General features: G+C 36.1%; 1 protein-coding gene across 7 annotated transcripts in view; it reads right to left on the bottom strand.

Annotated features, from left to right (window-relative positions):
* Positions 1-20383, bottom strand: part of FHOD3 (formin homology 2 domain containing 3) — a 515605-nt gene that overhangs the window by 282147 nt on the left and 213075 nt on the right. For 6 of the 7 annotated variants that reach the window (XM_039327161.1, XM_039327164.1, XM_039327163.1 and 3 more), the window contains exon 4: positions 4286-4353. In XM_039327161.1, the coding sequence (XP_039183095.1) occupies positions 4286-4353 (68 nt within the window). Of the gene's footprint in view, positions 1-4285; positions 4354-6579; positions 6583-12553; positions 12558-20383 lie in introns of those variants that run through there. The other variant, XM_039327167.1, reaches the window with a different exon arrangement.

Genomic DNA, 20383 nt, shown 5'->3' with positions numbered 1-20383 from the left:
ACACACACATATATATACATACACACAAATATACATACATACACATATATACACATACGTATGTATGAATGTATGTATGCATGTATTAACAAGGAAGATCAGGGTAGCAAAGAGAAGCTACTCCAAACAGCTGAGAATTCAGTTTTAAAGTCCTTTCCAGCCCTATGATTCTATGTTCAGACACATTATGTTACCATTACATAAAAATAATTTTACTCCTTAATTTTTAATCCCTTTTTTTAAAAAAAAAATCTTTAAGGAATAAATATGTATTATCTGGTTGTTGCTGGTCTTGTAGTCCTAATAAATGAAAACAAAAATAAAATTATTTCAATGATCAGTTTATTCAGTGAAGATAACAAAATGCTAATAGTAATAAACCAAAGGCAGAGCTGCTAAACTCTTTCTCTTATATATTTTTCTTATTAATATCCCTAAAAACTGCGATTAGCAGGATGAAGACATGGGAGTTCAATTTAATACAAATATGATTAGATAGTAACTGTTTATTTGAAATAAGTTTATATTTCCAGAGTCAGATGGATTGCATCTTAGAGCATTGAATGGATCCACTTGATTGTCTGGGTCAAATTTTATATATTACTTTTCAGAAATCCTGGAGAACTCCTAAAGTGCCAGATGACTATAGAGCAAATATGGTTTCTTTCTTCAAACAATGGAAAGTGGAAGATCTGAAGAACCACAGAAGACTCAAGCTTTCATTGGTATCTGAGGTTATTGTAGAGCAGATAATAAGGAGATTGATCTGTAATCAACTTGAAAGCAATTTGATTATTACCAGGTCAGCATGGATCTGCCAGGAAGAATTCTTGTCAATTAACTTTATATGGTTTCTTGATTTTTGTGTGATTCATCAGTTCAACAAAGCATTCAAAAGAACATTTCAAATAAAAAGAATATTTTGATTAGCAAGTGAATAAAGACATATGTTTTTAGGGGAGACGGGCAGCATAAAAATCTAATAAATAAAAATAGAAATAAATAATTTAAGTATATACTGGGTAGCATTTAACAATGAGTGGACTGCACAGTTAGCTTTAAAACGATGCTTAAAGAGTGATGATCAATTATAGCCTATCAAACTTGAAAGGCAAATTAGATGGAATATCACAAAATTCCTTTATATGTGTGTGTACATATGTATGTGTGTATGCATGCGTATAAATATGTATAACATATTTATGAGTAAGATGAAAAGGTGTAAGAATGTTAATCAATCTTTCAGAAGACATAACTTTAGATAGGATAGCTTATGATCTGGACGACAGACTTAAAATATAAAATGCTCTAGGTTAAAGAAATGGCTGAAAATTATCAGGTATATATTGGGATACCTTTCTTAGTAATGGTGTTGATGACATACCTATGAATTAGTAATTTATGGTAGCAGCAAAAGAAACAAAATGCAAATATAGGCTATATCAACTGACAACTATTTGTCCAGGATGATATAAGGTCTTCTGCCTTGGACTGGGGGTTGAACTAGAAGACCTTGGAGGTTCCTTCCAGGTCTATGCTTCAATTCAATTTGATTCCATTCCATTCTATATAACTGGAAAAAAATACTTTTCTTTTGTTATTCCTAGGTTCATTTCCAGTTTGGGCATTGTACCAGTTTTAGGCACCACATTTTAAGGAGGATTCAATGAAATACAACCAGTGAGGATGATTTGAATGAAATCCAATGAGGATGATTTGAATGAAATCCTATGCAGAAGACTGAAGGAGCTGAGTATATTTAACTTTTAAGGGAAAAAAAAAAAAGAGGGAATATGGCACTTTTCAATTATCTGAAAAAAGCCAAGACTTGTTGCTCTTCAGTGGAGTACACAGAATAATGTGTTTAAGTAATAGGAAGAATGGAATGATGGAATATTAGAAAGCAACTTCCAATCATAATGAGCAATTCAGCCATGGGAGCAAATACCCAGAGAAATAGTTTCCCATTCTTTCAATGCATTCAAGGTACCAAAACATATTATTCCTTGCAATTATTATATTTTAAGAGAGATTCACAGAAAAGGGCAATAAAGAGTATCAAGATGATAAAGGAAATAAAGTGCTGTGAAGAGAGATTGAAAGAGTAGGGCCTTGAAGAGATGACTGAGAGAAGAAATGATAATATTTTCTAGTACCCCAAGAATGTCAAGACACTTTCTCTTTTATTCCAAAAAGCAAGATCCAGAACAATGGAATTAGCTTAGAACAAGACAGAATATAATCAAATGTTATGAAACAATAAAATAAAATCTTCTCTATCTTTAAGAAAAAATTCTGGGTGAACCTAATTAGTCAAAGACATGCACTCCAGAGATGTCCAAATAGAGGCCAGACAGCCATCTATCTGGTATGGAATGGAAACTCAGATTCAATGGCCTAATGGAACCTTTTCAAGTGTATAGTTTTGTAATTCTTATGACTTTGGTTTTGCTCATATTATGTATAAAAATAAAAAATACTTTGGACATATGCATGCATTATGTGAATGGGCTTATGATTATTATCATTTTTTGAGTTTTACACACAACGTGTCATGGCATAAAGAAGACCTTAGGATTCAACAACATTGCATAGAAATCCATAATAAATTCCAAATGATCCATCTGCTTTTGTGCATGAAAGTAGTAACTTTACAACACAGTGGCACTGTAAAGTAACAGAAACATTATTTATTTATTTAAAAATTGTGTTGATTCTGATTTTTATTTTCTGACACAATAAAGAAATCTCACAATTTGTAAATCCCTACTCATTAGTCCTTTCATACTTTCCCCACATTTCCACACTATGTCACATGTTCCAACTAATGAAGCACTTCAAAGAACTTTCAGGCATGTTTCCTAAAATCTTTATTGCAGAGCTACAGTTTTGCCGGTCGCCATGATGGACTGGTTGATGCCAGAATCTGAACTTCCTTTCGCTGGCATCAAGCTTTCCTTGCTAAACCCCTCCCTTCTCATGCAGTCACAGGTCACATTATCCAATTAGTGAGAAGGTCAAAAATTTGCTTCCTCTTTCTTTCCCGGGCTTTTCCCCCCGCCCAGTCTAAGCTAAGTATTAACCCAATAAATGCCAGACAGTTTTGCATATTGTCAAAGCAAGAATATACAGTATTTGCAGCATTGACATCCGCCCCCCCTTACAAGAAGGACAGATCCTGTAAAGTAAACAAAAGCATATGTTAAGTGTTATCTGTCCATTCTGCTTTTGAAGTCTTCGCTCTCAGCTGGGAAATCTGCCAAATTTCTCTCTCCCCCGGCTTGCTGGCTGTCGCTTTCCCCCCCGGGGAAACTGTTGCAGCTACGGGGCTGGTTTCAGGCAATCTTTCTTTCTCTATAATGAGATCTCCCCCGAAACTTTGCCAGCTCCTCTCAGGCATAGAGGCAGCTGTTGGAGATCGGGACGCAGATCGTTTGAAAAGAGTGTTGGATTCTGGCATGATGTCACATGTTCCGACTAATGAAGCACTTCAAAGAACTTTCAGGCATGTTTCCTAAAATCTTTATTGCAGAGCTACAGTTTTGCCGGTCACCATGATGGACTGGTTGATGCCAGAATCTGAACTTCCTTTCGCTGGCATCAAGCTTTCCTTGCTAAACCCCTCCCTTCTCATGCAGTCACAGGTCACATTATCCAATTAGTGAGAAGGTCAAAAGTTTGCTTCCTCTTTCTTTCCCGGGCTTTTCCCCCCACCCAGTCTAAGCTAAGTATTAACCCAATAAATGCCAGACAGTTTTACATATTGTCAAAGCAAGAATATACAGTATTTGCAGCATTGACACACTATATACTAAATAAAATTAAGAAGTTTCCTATTTATGTTAAGAATATATGGAGGTTTTTTCACTGAATTTATTTTCCTTGTTGAAGCTGGGTCAAAAAAATTAAGATAGTGCTACAATCGCACGATGAAATTCTATCCTTTTCTTGCACGTGACTTGTGTAAAATGGGATAGGTTTTAACTGCCTAGTTGTGGCTGTCATATTGATTGCTCATCTGGCTCTTCTGCAGATGCCCCTGCTTCCTCAGGAATTACTTAAAAGCTTCTTTGAAACATTCTGTGAATTATCCTCAGTGTGGTTGGAGAAAGACATTAAGAAGCAATAATAATAAATAATAAAAAAGCAAATAAAAATATTACGCCTAGAAATTTTCTCTATTAACTGTGTGGCAAAATAATAACTCCTCTCCCCCAGCAATAATAATGAAATACATTAGTTTCTGAAAAAACAAAATTTATATTAAGAGGTAATGTTCACTTACTTGAAATATCTGTTTCAAGGAGAAAAGGGCCCGCCTTAACTCACGTCCATTTGAGTTGTACAATTTTTCTGAAAGGACAAAATGTTAAATAATTATATGATTATTATATTCAGTTATGAAGCCTGTTGTTTAGTGAAAAAATATATTATCTCCACCCCCCTTCCCTGTTTATAGTCTAAAATATCATGTATATGTAAAAAAGGTGCAATAAGAATAAAGAATAATAAAAAAAAAATGTCAACAACTCAGAGCCAGATTGGGTTGAGAAATTCAGTGCCTTATCTCTAATTTAAAAGAGTAATTTGGAAGTAGTAATAGGATAACTTAATGCATTAATCATTTACATATAATGTAAATAATTTCCTATAACAACATTATTAATTAAGTTTAAAAAGCTTGTCAAATTTTATAAATCCTGACAGTAGGAATTGACTCACTCATACAGCCAAAGTGTAGCATACTTTTGCTATTAAGCCAACACAGTTTACCAAGTGAAAATATTTCCAAAAATGTTGTGATACTATCTGGGAAATTATATTTAAAGAGAAAAACACTTTGTATTGTATAGCTATGGAGACTACAGGAATTTCTTGACTTACAACCATTCATTTAGTGTAGTGGTTCTCAACCTGTGGGTTGGGACCCCATTTGCGGTCGAACAACCATTTCACGGGGGTTACCAAACAATGCAGTGCCATTTTTCCCCCCTTTTCCTTAGCTGTGCTACTCCCTTTTATTCTATTGGCTTTTGAAAGCCAATAGAATAGACTCTCTTGAATAGAGTCTAATTCTATTGGCTTTCAAAAGCCAATAGGAATTGTCCAGGCTGTCTCTGCCCTGCTGAGCCCACCAAAAGTCCCATTCTGCAAACGGTGCTGCACCAGTTGAGTAGTCCTGACTTACGACCGGTTGAGTAGTCCTTGACTTACGACCAGTTGGGGGTCACGGCATTAAAAAGGTTGAGAACCATTGATTTAGTGATTGTTGGAAGCTACAATGACACTGAAAAAAGTGACTTAAGACCAGTTTTCCCACTTACAATCATGTGACCATCTGCATGGTCACATGATCAAAATTTGAGTGCTTGGCAACTGGCATGTATTTATGACAGTTGCACTGTCCTGGGGACATCATTTGTAACCTTTCCAACTGCCCTCTGACAAGCAAAGTCAATGTGGGAAGCATGATTCAGTTAACTGCAATAATTTGCTTAACAACTTTGCAAAAAGGTCATAAAATGGGCTAGAATACACTTAACAACTGCCTTCTTAGCCACAGAAATTTTGGGCTTCATTGGTCCTAAGTCAAGGATTACCTATACATTTTATTGGGGGGGAGAAAGAATAAACCCAAAAATAGGTTTATCTGAAAAAGGTTCATAAAAATAAAATATTTACAAAGGAAAATTGAAGAACAAAACCAAGAAAAAACTTTTGAAAAGCATATTATAATAAAAATGTCTAAAATCAAACAGTATAAGTAGATTTATTTTTAAAAGATTATTCAATTTCCATATTTTTCACATAAATTTGAAAGACTGCATTAAGCCATACTTATTTATACAGTAAAAGTGACCAAGATAAAAGATAAAAGTGAGTTTTTGAAAAATAAATAACTCTAAAAGCAGCCTTCTAAAATAAATGACTATCTTTCATAATAAAGAATATATGGTCACTGTATTCATAGCACAATTTCTTGGATACACCTAACTCTGTATTCTGGATTCCAGTCATTAACATTGCATTCAATAGAAAATGGCCAATTCCAGGCCCTTTTGATTGATTTTCTTAGTTCCATTTAGAACAGCAAAATATTCTATTACTGTACATTTTGATAGTGATACCTCTTTTCAAGTCTCTTTTTAATGATATTGGATGTAAAATGATACTAATCCTGATTCTGGAATACTTTGCTGGAGTTATAAGGAGAAAAAAATGATTGAAACAATGATTAACTATTGTATATTAAATAATTTATTAGCACTGCAAAATTATTTAATATTTATATTTTACTATTTTCTTTCAGTTAATTCAAAATACCACAGAAGTATTTTCCTTTACCATACAATTTTATCTTTAGAGTAAGTCTGTAAAGCAGATTGATTTGGAAATGTAATCAGCTAGTCTATGATTTGATATCTCTTACATCAAATAGCTAATATATAAGAATATCAGAGTTCTGTTAATTTCCATAATGTCTATAATATGCTTTATCTATTATCTTACATCATCATTCAAACAAGAACAGGTAAAAGAATGACAGAATAGAAGGTAGTGAAATTTCAGGATATAAACCAACTAAAACATTTCCAGTCCAGTAACATTCCACTGAATAGCAGAATGTGAGAGGGATCTTGGAGTCCTAGTTCACAATCACTTAAATATGAGCCAGCAGTGTGCAGCAGCAGCCAAAAGAGCCAATGCAATCCTAGGCTGCATTAACAGAGGGATAGAATCAAGATCACATGAAGTACTGTTTATAAAGCCTTAGTAAGACCATATTTAGAATACCGCATCCAGCTTTGGTCACCATATTATAAAAAAGATATTGAGAGGCTCTGGAAAGAGTGCAGAAAAGAGCAATGAAGATGATTATATGCCTGGAAGCTGAAACATACAAAGAATGGTTGCAAAAATTGGTTCTGTCTAGACTTAAAGAAAAGAAGGACTAGGTGTGATATGATAGAATGTTCCAATATTTGAGAGACAGCCACAAGAAAGAAGGGGTTAACCTATTTTTCAAAGCACCTAAAGGTATGACAAGAAACAATAGATGATAGCTTCCGGTACGGGGCGACGGCGATGACGGCTACTTAGTAGCCGTCCAGCTGGGAAGGTGTCAGAATCGCGGAGCACAGCGCGTATCAGCTGGCCCGCGGTTCGAAATTCCCTTCCCGGGCAAAGGGAAGGGTTAGAGAATCCAGGAGTAGAGGTAGAACCCCTGAACCCTCTCTGGATTTATTCCTAGAGGGGGTGGAAGGAGTGTTCCCTTGGAGCTCCTGTTGATCTCCGCCTCCCAGCTGTTTTTGCTTCCTTTTGAAGCAAAAGAAACCGCCGCCTCTATCTCCGCGTCTATAGCGTCTTGGTGAGTAAATTTCGAAGCGGACAGAGTGGTTTAAAGGATTTTTCCTTATATATACTTTAGTCTTTTATTTCTTTTTATTAGTTAGTTTTGATTATCTCTCCTTTGTTCTTTTTCTTGCTGGTATGGAGAGAGGAAAAAAGATGGCGTTTTAAAAGTGCCGGAGTTTTTTTTTCCCTTTCTCTTTTGTTCTTTTGCTTTTAAAGTTCTGGACTTAAATGATTGCATTTGACTTTTTTGCTTCTGGTTTTGGATTTTTTTCTCTTTTTTTCTTTGGATTCTTAAGGATTATAGTGTTTTTGTCTTTTTTTTTTTTAAATTCTATTTCCCTCCTCCCCTTTTTTGGGGGGGAAGAAGGGAAGAGAGAACTGTGTCATATAAAATGGCTTCAAAGAGACAGCCACCTTCTACAATATCTAAGGTGGTCTCCTCTCCTATAGCTTCAACTGCACAACCACAACAACAACTTAAACATGTACCACCGACCCAGCCACCACCCTCTCCTCCTCTGCCAGGTCCGTCAGTACAAGAGATTAAAGGCATAATGGGAGATGTTGTATCTCAAATCAGAGATGAAATGAAGCAACTTGCCATACAGATTAAATCTGAAATTAAGGAAGAGATAAGTGGGATGAAGGTCTCAATGGAGGATAACAATACTATTCTGCGGGAAGACATAATTGCAGCTGTATCAGGCTTGGCCATGGTGGTGGTGAAGCTGGATTCGAGAGTGGAGGAAGTAGCAGACAAAGTTGATTTTTTTGAGGAGAAATTCCAAGATATGGAAAGGAAGATAGAGACCTCACAAGATGACATCCTTATGTTCCAGTATAGGCAGATGGAGCATGCTCTGAGGATCAGAGGCCTTAAGGAAGATATGAATCAAGACTTGATGGAGGTAGTGCTTACTGATTTGGCTATTGCTTTGAATATGGATAAAGGAGAATTACGCAGAGAAGTGGAAAAAATCTATAGAGTTAACTCTTGGATTGCCAAGCAGAAGAACTTGCCTAGAGATGTGGTGATTTATTTTACAAAGAAGTCTCTGCGTAATGAAATCATACAAGGTTTTTATAATAAGAGATTCCAGATTGCTGCCCAAGATATTATTATTTTAAAGGAAATCCCATCAAAAATTTTAAGAAGCAGGAAAGATTTTGCTTTTTTAACTAATGAGCTCAAAGCTAGATTGATGCCATTTAGATGGGAGATCCCAACAGGTATTGTTCTGAGTCATGCGGGGATGCGTTATAGGTTGAATACGGTTGAAAAAGCCAAGGAGTTTTACAACACGGTCCTGGGTGCAGGCTCAGTTCCACCTGCTCAGAAACCTCTGAGTGGCAAAGAGTTGGAGCAATCTGAAGCATCAGGTTTGGTTTCTGCAGGGATGCCGCAAGTTGAATGGCAACGTCAAATGGAGGTTAAAGATCAGAGAATGACCCGTGCAGCTTATAGACGTAAGGAGAAGGAGCAACGTAAAAGAGAAGTTAAAGAATCTTCTTCGAAAGTGATTCATTGCCGTGGGAGGAGCAAGACCTAAGAGTTCTGCAATCCAGGCAGGAATGGCAGACCTTCAGGGAGTCTTCTCCAGGCTCAAGGCCAAGAGAGATGGCAAAGTTCCTGACCTGGAATGTTAACGGATTGAACTCCCCACAGAAAAGAAAGAAAATTTTTTACTATTTGAAGCAACATAATAATGATGTTATTTGTCTACAGGAAACTCATATTTTACTTAAAGATCAGAAATACTTAGTCAATGCCCGTCTGGGATCTCATTTTGTATCCTCTGCTCCTGGGAAAAAGGGGGGAGTGGTTATCTACGTGAAGCAAAATCTAGCAGCTTCTCTGGTAGAATCAGATCCCCAAGGAAGATATGTGATGATTGAACTTGGTCTGTATGGTAAGAAAATACTTATAGTGGGACTTTATGCACCAAATCAGCAACAGGAACAATTTTATAGACTGTTACATCAAAAAATAACTTTGCTGGACTATAGATCCGTGGTATTAATGGGCGATTGGAATGGCGTTATGGATATACAAAGGGACAAGAAAGGCTTCTCTCCTCTTATTAAACAGGCAAAACTGCCTAAAGCCTTTTTTGACATGAAGGAGGACTGGGAACTAAGGGATTATTGGCGAGAATGTAATCAAGAGGAGAGAGACTTTACTTTCTTTTCAGATAGACACCAATCCTTCTCAAGAATTGACTTTTTTTTTATTACAACGGACTTATATAATAGAGTAAAGAACGTAAAGATCTTTCCTAGGTCATTGACGGATCATAGTCCAGTTTGGATGGAACTGATTCAGGAAAAAGAGGAGAGAAGATCCTGGAGGGTGAATGAAAACTTATTTAGACAAGAAAAGAATATTCAAAAGCTGAAGGAGTCTTTAAAGGATTATTTTGTTTTAAATATGCACAAGGGGACTTCAATGTCAATGGTATGGGATGCAGGTAAAGCATTTATGCGTGGGATTTTGATAAAAATGAATAATTTTCATAAGCGAAGCCAGACTCAAAAACGTAAAGAACTAGAGGATGAAATTAAGTTAAAAGAAAAGTCTTTGATTTTAAATCCCTCTGATGAAAATATTAAAGAATCGGTAAAGTTGTTAAGAGCACAATTTAACATGCTCCTGGCGGATCAAGCTGCAACTAACTTATTGTTTATGAAACAAAATACATTTTCTAACGCCAATAAACCAGGGAGATGGTTGGCTTATCAATTAAGAAAGAAGCAGAGACAGAGGATAATAGATAAAATAAATTATAAGGGTAAAATAGTTTTCCAGAAGGAACTGATTAAGAAATCTTTTTTAGATTATTATCAAAAATTATATAAATCTACTAATGTGCAAATATTAGATATAAATAAATACTTAAGTGAGGTTAGTTTTCCCCAATTGACAGAGGATCAAAAACAGGAAATTAATGGTTTAATTACTAAAGAGGAAATTGTGACAGCAATTAAGCAACTGAAACTAGGGAAAGCACCGGGTACAGATGGCTTGACAGCTGTTTATTATAAAGTCTTAATGGAGGAGATGATCCAACCATTAAGTGATCTTTTTAATGATATTCTACAGGGCTTAGAGATTCCTCCTTCATGGCGTAGTGCTTTTATTTCTTTGATTCCAAAAGGGGAGCAAGATCTCACTTTACCAAAGAATTATAGACCCATATCTCTTTTAAATGTGGATAATAAGATATTTGTAAAGATTTTAGTAAATAGGTTCATGAGGGTTGTGCATCATCTTGTGCATAAAGATCAATCTGGGTTTATAACTGGTAGATATATGAAAAATAATGTTAGACAAATTATTAATTTATTAGAATATTTAGACAAGAACAACCAAGTCCCTGCAGGGTTGATTTTTTTAGATGCTGAAAAAGCCTTTGATCAACTGAATTGGCATTTTATGTTAACAGTAATTGAAAAGATGAACTTTGGTGAAAAGATATTACAAGCTCTCACGGTAATTTATCAAAAACAAACGGCACAACTTATTGTTAATGGAGGTTTGTCAGAGGTATTTACAATAGAAAAAGGTACTAGGCAGGGATGTCCACTATCACCGTTGTTGTTTGTTTTAACATTGGAAATATTGTTGATCAAAATTCGAGATTTGCAGGAAATTAAAGGAGTAGAAGTTAATAAAAAAGAATACAAGAGCCTTTGCAGACGACTTGGTGGTTACTTTGTCGCAACCTATTAGTTCTGTAGTAAAGTTATTGCAGTTAATTCATCAATATGGTTTGGTTTCGGGTTTTAGGATTAATGTTAACAAGACTAAAATCTTACCTAAAAATATGACTATTCAGGAGAAGCAGACTTTGGTTAACTTGATGGGTTTTGAAATTGTTAATAAGGTAAAATATTTGGGGGTGATGCTATCTGTCTCTAATGCAAAATTATTTAAAAACAATTATGATAGGTTGTGGGTTAGTGTACAGAAAGACTTGAAGAATTGGGAGAAGTTGCAACTATCTCTCATGGGAAGAATTGCAGTGATAAAAATGAATATTCTACCCAAGTTTCTTTTCCTGTTCCAAATGTTACCGATTTTGAAGAATGAGATTAATTTAAGTGAATGGCAGAAGGGTGTTAATAAATTTATTTGGGCAGGGAAAAAGCCAAGGGTCAAGTTTAAAATTATGCAAGATTTCCGTGAGAGAGGTGGACTCAAGGTACCGAATTTGAAATTATACTATGATGCTGCGGTTTTAACAATAATTAGTGACTGGGTAAACTTGACAAATCTTGAGATACTTCATCTAGAGGGATGGGATTTACTCTATGGGTGGCATGCCTATTTAATATTTAACAAAAAAGTGGACTGGGTTTTTAAATCTCACATTATAAGAATTTCCTTACTTAGGGTTTGGAAAAAGTATTACAAAAATGATTTTAAAGTACCATTATGGGCTATACCCTGGCATGCGATAGAGGGAATAAAAAGAGGTGTCAAAATGGACATGGTGTCTTATAGACAATTACTCAGATGGGATGGACAAAATTGGCAATTAAAACTACGGGAGGATTTAGCACAAGAAAATATCATTTATTCTTGGTTCCAATATAGGCAACTAGCAGATAGATGGAAGGTGGATTGTAAGGTGGGCTTTCTTAGAGAAGATGAAAATCTTATTAAGCAAGTGAAGGATCAAAGACAAGCCCATATTAAGAGAATTTATGGGGTGCTAATCGAACTGGATTCGGAAACGGAATTAATTAAAGATTGTATGATTAAATGGGCCCAAAACTTTGGTGAACCAGTCCCATTGGACATATGGGAAATCATATGGGTAAGAAATGTCAAATTTACGCAGGCACAGAATTTAAGGGAGAATTTTTACAAAATGTTTTATAGATGGCACCTTGACCCACAAAAAATGTCTTTCATGTACCCTGACCTACAGCCTAAATGTTGGAGATGTGACTGTTTGGATGCCACTTATTATCATATTTGGTGGTCGTGTAAAGAGATAAAAGCATTCTGGATTAAGATATGGTAGGAATATCCAGAGAATTTTTAAAAGGAGGGTAAAATTTACTCCGCAGTTATTTTTGTTGGGTATAACTATTGATTGTGATACAAAGGAGGCTATATTGATGTTAAATTTGATCACAGCCGCAAGGCTGTTAGTAGGACAATATTGGAAGAAGGAATCCTTGCCTACACTGCAGGAATGGTTTTCCAAAGTGTCTTATCTGGCGGAAATGGCAAAGATTTCGGCTTTTTTAAAGGATCAAACGCAAGAGAAATTTCTTGCTGTTTGGGATAAATGGATAGAATTTATACAATTTAAATTGGATATTAAAAAATACCATGTTGCCTTTTTATAATATATATATATATATATATATATATATATATATATATTTCCTAGTTTTAAACTTTCATTTCCTTTTTACATATATATTTTCTAATTCCTTTTCAATTAAGCCTATATTCTGCTCTGGGAAGCTCGGGGGGGGAAGGGGAGGTGTTCTGGGGGGGGGAAGGGGATATTATGTTTAGTTTTTTGTGTATTTTGTATTTTTTGTTTTTGAATTGTTGTATTTTTTTTCTGTTTTTCTGTCTTTTTGTCTTTTTTGTAAAAATTTATAAAAATGTTCAATAAAAAAAAAAGAAACAACAGATGAAAACTAATCAAGAAAAGAAGCAATCCATATAATTGGATATCAGCCTGAACTGACAGATATTCTCCCCCAGTGGGTTCATGTAGATATCAAAAAGGAAGGGAAAGAGGGGAGAACCAAGACTTTAGTAAAGTGCCCTTTAATATTCTGAATATAAATGCTGAGAAGAGAAAAGGGATCACTGAACAAACAGGCTTGAAATATGTTCTCTATGTTCTAGAAATTTATTTAAAATATTGTGATGAACTAAAATCTGATCATAAGCCATATTTATATATTTCACTTGAAATGAAAACATGATACAAAATGATCTTCCGTGGCGACTGCTGCGCCGATAGCAGCTTTTCTTTAGCTGCCTGCCCTGGGATTGTGTGAAAGCGCACGGAGACAGCAAATATCAGCTGTTCCGCTGCTTGAAACCTCTCTCCTCGGGAGAAGAGGAGGAGGAGGAGAGTTTTCCACAGGTAGAGGTCGAGTTCCCCTGGACCTCCTTAATTATTTGGAGGTCGGAGGGCGAGAGCTCCCTCGGAGCCCGAGGTTTTTCTCCGCATTCCAGAACGCCTTTGTCCTGAGTTTCAGGAACAAAGCAAGACACCGCTTCCACATCTGCATCTCAAAGAGACTTGTGAGTAAATTAAAAGCAGACGGAGCTGACCAGGAGAGATTAGAATTGTCAATGCTTGGGATTTTAACTCAAGAAAAGAGTTAAAAGAATCTTCTCCACCTTTCAATTTCACTAAAAGCAAGAGGAGAAAAATGGTGCTGGAGTGTTGTTTCTTTGACTGAAAGGACAGTGTTAAGAAAGACTTATACTCGGCAACAAAGTTTAAATATGTAACAGATTTTGGCTATCTATTTAAAAAGCAAGAATCTTTCTTTTCTCTTTTTTGGAATTAGCTTTCTTTTTCCCTTTTTTCCTTTTTTCCTTTTTTTGTAATTGCTGATTTTATAAGAAGTGGTTTTATATAGATAGAAAATGACTTCAAAGCGTCTTGGAATCCCTGTTGTCCCTAAAGGTTCAATCTCCTCTCCAGTAACTCAGACTGTGTCACAAACTAAGCCTAAGTCACCCCCACCCTCTCCTCCACCACTGGCATTTACACTTAAAGATATACAAGATGCTTTGAAAAAAATAGCACAAGAGATTAAACAAGAGGTGGCAGAGCTTCTTGAGAATAAAAATAGGGAAATGAGGGAAGATATATTGCTTGCATTCCAAGGGCTAGCCGCCCATATTGAACGTATAGATGACAGGGTGGATGAAGTTGTGGAAAATACTGCGAGACTAGAAAATAGACTTGGTAAAGTTGAAGATAAGATTGATACAACACAGGATGAAGTTACCATATCACAATATAGAGACATGGAATTTGCTTTGCAAATAAGAGGATTGAAGGAGAATCCGCAAGAGGATCTGAGAGAGGAGGTGACAAGAGATATTGCTCCTATTTTGGGATGTGAACTTGAGGAAATATTGAGAGAGATAGACAAAATATTTAGAGTCAATTCATGGATTGCGAGGCAGAGAAATTTACCTAGAGATGTGGTTATTTATTTCTCTAGGAGATCACTTCGTAATGAAATTATACAGGCTTTTTATAAGCAGATATTTCAAATTGCAGCTCAAGATGTTATAATTTTAAAAGAAATACCTCCAAAAATTCTCAGAAAAAGAAAGGATTTTGTTTTTTTGGCTGAGGAACTTAAAAATCGACAGGTTCAGTTTAGATGAGAGATACCTGTTGGAATAGTGGTGAACTACACCAGGACACGTTATAGACTTAATACAATCTCAAAAGCAAAAGATTTTTTTAATTAAAAATTTTAAAGATTTTATACAATATATATCCCAAATCCCTCCCCTCTTCCCAGAGCTGATTACAGGGTTACAAATAAAAAATCATAATCTAACTAACATTACCCAACTGTACTAACAATCAAATCCATAACATACTTTAACTCCTTTTCAAAATAAATATTAACAAATTAAAAACAAAAATAATAATATTAAACTATTAATAATAATCTAAAATTTACTCATAAGCTAGATAATACTTTTTAGTCTCATACTTATTCTGAATATAATCTATCTTCTCCAAACCGAGATATATCTTTCTTGTGAATAGTCCTTCAAATAAGCAGAAATTTTTGCCATTTCTTCTAAATTAGACACCTTGAGTATCCATTCTTCCATAGTAGGCAAAGAATCTTTCTTCCAATATTGCCTCACCAATAATCTTGCAGCTGTTATAAGATTCAACATCAAATTAATTTCTTTAACATCAAAATCTACAATAACACCTAACAAAAATAATTGTGGCGTAAACTTTATCTTTCTCTTAAAAATCTTTTGAATGTTCCACCAAATCTTAATCCAAAAAGCTTTTATATTTCTACAAGTCCACCAAATATGAAAATAAGTTGCATCTAAGCTTCCACATCTCCAACATTTGGGCTGTAAATTAGGATACATACAGGACAGCTTTTGAGGATCCAAATGCCATCTATAAAACATTTTATAAAAATTTTCTCTTAAATTTGGAGCTTGAGTAAATTTTACATTTCTAACCCAAATTGTCTCCCATGTATCCAATAGAATCGGCTCTTGAATATTTTGAGCCCATTTTACCATACAGTCTTTAGCTAACTCCGTTTCAGAATCCAATTCTATTAAAACATTATAAATTCTCTTTATATGGGCTCGAGTTTGATCTTTAATCTGTTTTACCAAATTCACGTCCCCTAAAGTAATACCAACCTTTTTATCTAAACTCCACCTAACTAACAATTGATTATACGGAAACCAAGAGTGTACAATATTTTCTTGCTTCAACTCAGCTAAAGATTTTAATTGCCAATCCTTCCCTACCAAACTAAGTAATTCCTTATAAGAAATCCTATCCAAATTCACACCCCTAGATACCCCCTCTATCGTGTGTTCAGGACCCCCCCAAATTGGAATTTTATAGTTTAACCTATAATAATACTTCTTCCAGACACGTAATAAAATGTTTCTTAAAATATGAGATTTAAAAACCTGATCTACTTTTTTATTATAAATCAAATATGCATGCTATCCATATAATAAATCCCATCCCTCAAGAAGGAGTATATTTTTATTTATTAAGTTAAGCCAATCACTAATCAATGTTAAAGCCACCGCATCATAATACAATCTTAAATTACCTTAAGTCCTCCTCTTTCCCGTGCATCTTGTATAATCTTAAACTTAACTCTTGGTTTTTTCCCATGCCCAAATAAACTTGTTAATACCCTTCTGCCATTCCTCCAAGTTGGCATCTTTTTTCAAAATAGGTATCATTTCAAACAAAAAAAGAACCTTTGGAAGAACATTCATTTTAACCGCTGAGATTCTCCCCAGCAAAGATAACTGTAGTTTTTTCCAATCATTTAAATCCTTTTGCACTTTTACCCATAATGTCTCATAATTATTTTTGTACAATTTAACATTAGAAGCTGTAATGTATACTCGCAAATATTTAACCTTTTTTACTATTTCAAAACCTGTTAATTTAGCTAATATATCCTTTTCCTTCATAGACATATTTTTCGGTAGTATTTTAGTTTTATTGTTATTTACCTTAAAACCAGAGACTTTCCCATACTGGGTTATGATTTCCACCAAATCCCTTACCGAATCTGTCAGTTGAGATAATGTCACAACCAAATCACCGGCAAAAGCTCTCAACCTGTAATCATTCTTATTTATTTTTATTCTCTGTATTGTAGGTGATTCACAAATTTTAATAAGTAAAATCTCCATTGTTAAAACAAATAATAATGGGGATAATGGACATCCCTGTCTTGTACCCTTTTCAATTTTAAATGCTTCTGTTAATCCCCCATTAATTATAATTTGTGCTGATTGTTGTTGATATATAGCCTTAAGAGCATACCAAAATTTATCCCCAAAATTCATTTTCTCTACAACTCTCAATAAAAATTGCCAATTTAACTGATCAAAAGCTTTTTCAGCATCCAAAAATATCAAAGCCACAGTGATATGATTGTTCTTGTCCAAATACTCAGTTAGGTTAACAATTTGTCTTACATTATATTTCATATATCTCTCAATTATAAATCCAGATTGATCACTATGGATCAATTGCTTCAAAACATGCATTAATCTATTTGCCAATATTTTCAAAAAAAAAAATCTTATAATCTGTATTCAAAAGAGATATAGGTCTATAATTCTTAGTCTGGGTAAGATCTTGATCCTCCTTTGGGATCAATGATATAAAAGCCCTTCTCCAAGACGGAGGTACCTCTGCTCCCAACAAAATACTATTAAAAAGTTCCTTTAATGGTTCTATCATTTCTTCAGATAACATTTTATAATAGATTGCTGTTAATCCATCTGTACCAGGAGCCTTACCAACCTTTAACTGTTTAATCGCCCAAATAATTTCCTCAGAAGTAATTAAACAATTCATCTCATCTCGTTGATCATTTGAAAGTCTAGGAAAATGTGCTGCGTATAAATACTTTTCTATATCTGAAACTTGTATGCTTTCACTAGCATATAACTTTGAATAAAAATCTAAAAAACTCCTTTTAATCAAATTTTGTTGATATACCTCTTTACCTTTATAATCTATTTTCTCTATAATCCTTGACTTCTGTTTCTTCTGTATTTGATAAGCCAACCACCTACCAAACTTATTTGCATTACAAAATGTATTATATTTCATGTAACTTAAATTAATTGCAGTCTGATCAGCCATTAACATGTTAAATTGCTCCTTAAGCATATTTATAGAGACCTTTAACCTATTATCCAATGGATTCAAAATAAAGGCCTTCTCTTTCACTTTGATCTCTTCTTCCAACTCTTCACATTTTTTTGACTCTTTGCGCCTATGCACATTATTCATGTGGATCAAACCCCCTCTCATATAAGCTTTGCTAGCATCCCAAACCATAGCCATTGAGGTACCCTTATGCATATTCAAAACAAAAAATTCAGCTCTGGGAAGTAGGGGAGAGGGGGTAGAGATGGGTGGGTCTTGGGATGTATATTGTATAAAACTTTTCAATTCAAAAAAAGAAAACATGATACAAAATTTGACTTTTTAAAATTTGAATCACAATAATTTAATGTTCAAGTTTCTAACCACCAAAACAAAACTCAATCAATATATAAACATCAGGTATTTCAAGTTCTATCACAAAATTAGAAAGTTATCTTACCAATGTTAAATTACCACCTTTAATCAATCCATTTCTTTGATAAGAAATCCTTCTCATCAGAAAGAATATAACTTACTTGCAAAGGATAAATTCAGATTCTAGTTTCTTATTAGAAAGAGTGGTTGGGAGTCAGACAGCCTATATGTATAAATATATCAATACAGTATCTAAGAACACCTTCTTCTCCTGAATGGATATCTCAGGTCTCTAAAATTTCAGAAGGAAACTTGAATACAAAAGCAGACATTTATTAATAAAATTGGGTCAAGGAAAAAGAAAGAAGAAACAATATTAAATAAACTGAGAATCAGGATGTTTAGTTTGACTTTATGACATAAATGGGGCGTTATCTTACTTGAACACCTTTTCTCAGCATGATGATGGAGAATCCATGCATGGGTTCCTGCCCAATTAGACTAAGTCTGACAAAGTAGCCATACCTCCTGCTGGGCCCAAGCACCTCCCAGACATGACAAAGGAGAAGCTATTGACAATAGTCCGATGTGTTGGCTCCCTTACTCCTAACACAGGCCGTGACGGACTTAAAGGAGCGGGTGTGGATTCTCCATCATCATGCTGAGAAAAGACGTTTGGGTAAGACAACGCTCTTTCTGCAGCATGAGGATGGAGAATCCATAAATGGGACATACCAAAGCTACCCAGTCCCTATGGGAGGGAATCTGTCTGGGCCTGTGTCGCACTTGATGGTACCACCTGCTGGAGCACTCTCCGGCTGAATGAAGCTTCTATGGAGGCGAATCTATCCAGCCTGTAATGCCTCACGAATGGGGAAGACGAGGACCAGGTCGCCACCCTAAAGATATCCCCAATGGATGCCTGTGATTCCCACGCTGCTGATGTTGCAGCGCTGCAGATGGAGTGAGCGGTGATATGGCTTGGAACTGACAGGGAATGCAACAGGTACGCTCTTGCAATGCACGCCTTGATCCACCTGCCTATCATTGAAGACGAGACCTTCTGTCCCATGGAAGAAGGTTGAAAGGAAATAAAGAGCGCTTGCGACTTGTGAAAGGCTGAAGTTTGCTTGAGGTAATGGCGCAACACCCTTTGAATGTCCAAGGTGTGCCATTGGCGCTCTAACGCGTGAGATGGTCGAGGGCAAAAATTTGGGAGAATCACCTCCTGTGATCTTTGGAACAAAAAATTTACTTTCGGTATGAAGGATGGATCTAGTCAGAGGAGCACCCTGTTATTGTGAAAAACGCATAGGTCCTCTCTGACAGAGAGAGCAGCTAGTTCCAAGATGCGTCTGGCCGACGTGATCACTATGACGAAGGCTATCTTCATGGTTAAGAAGCGTAGTAAGCTTGTCTTGATGGGCTCAAACGGTGGCGAGGTTAGGGCCTGCAAGACCCATGGGAGCTCCCAAGAGGGATAACGATGAACCACCGGTGGCTTGGTGTTGGTCACACCCTTGATAAAGGACTGCACCATGGGGTGCTGAGCCAATGGCGTTGAATTGTCACATGCAAGCATCGTGGATAGAGCCGCCACCTGCCTGCGGATGGTATTGGGTGCCAAGCCCTTGTTGAGCCCTTCCAATAAATACTCAAGGATTTTCGGAATGGTAATGGTCGAGAGATCGAGGTGGTTCTTTGTGCACCAGTGACAAAAGTTCTTCCATGAGGAGTCGTAGATCCTATTGGTTGATGGGCGTCTGGAGGTCTGAATCATGGAGATTACACCCGCCGAATAGGACTCTCAGGTCAGGAGCCGCCGTTCAAGTACCAGGCGGCTAACTGAAGCCACTGAGGGTCCGGGTGCTGCAGAGCCCCCTGGCTGAGTGCCACACAATCTGGAGGAATCCTCCATTGAGGGGAGATGGAAAGGCTCATAAGGTCAGCAAACCACAGCTGTCTCGGCCAGTGTGGAGCAACTAATATCACCTCTGCCTGCAGTATCCTCCGGATAATGTCTGGAAGCAAAGGGAGAGGGAGGAAGGCATAGAGCAGGCCCTCAGGCCATGGACTGCAGAGGGCGTCTGCCTGCTCCACCCCTGGGGCCGGGAACCAGGAGAAAAACCTCAGGAGCTGGGCATTCACTGGAGAAGCGAACAGGTCCAACACCGGAAGTTCGAACCTCTCCGAGATCTCCCTGAGTAGACTGGGATGCAGGCGCCACTCTGAGTGGTCCA

Source organism: Crotalus tigris, unplaced genomic scaffold (genome assembly GCF_016545835.1).
Source record: "Crotalus tigris isolate CLP2741 ecotype Arizona unplaced genomic scaffold, ASM1654583v1 scf7180000024351.1097467, whole genome shotgun sequence".
In the NCBI taxonomy this organism is placed as follows: Eukaryota; Metazoa; Chordata; class Lepidosauria; order Squamata; family Viperidae; genus Crotalus; species Crotalus tigris.
The sequence above is the reverse complement of the archived record's forward strand: the minus strand, read 5'-3'. Positions and strand labels throughout refer to the sequence as shown.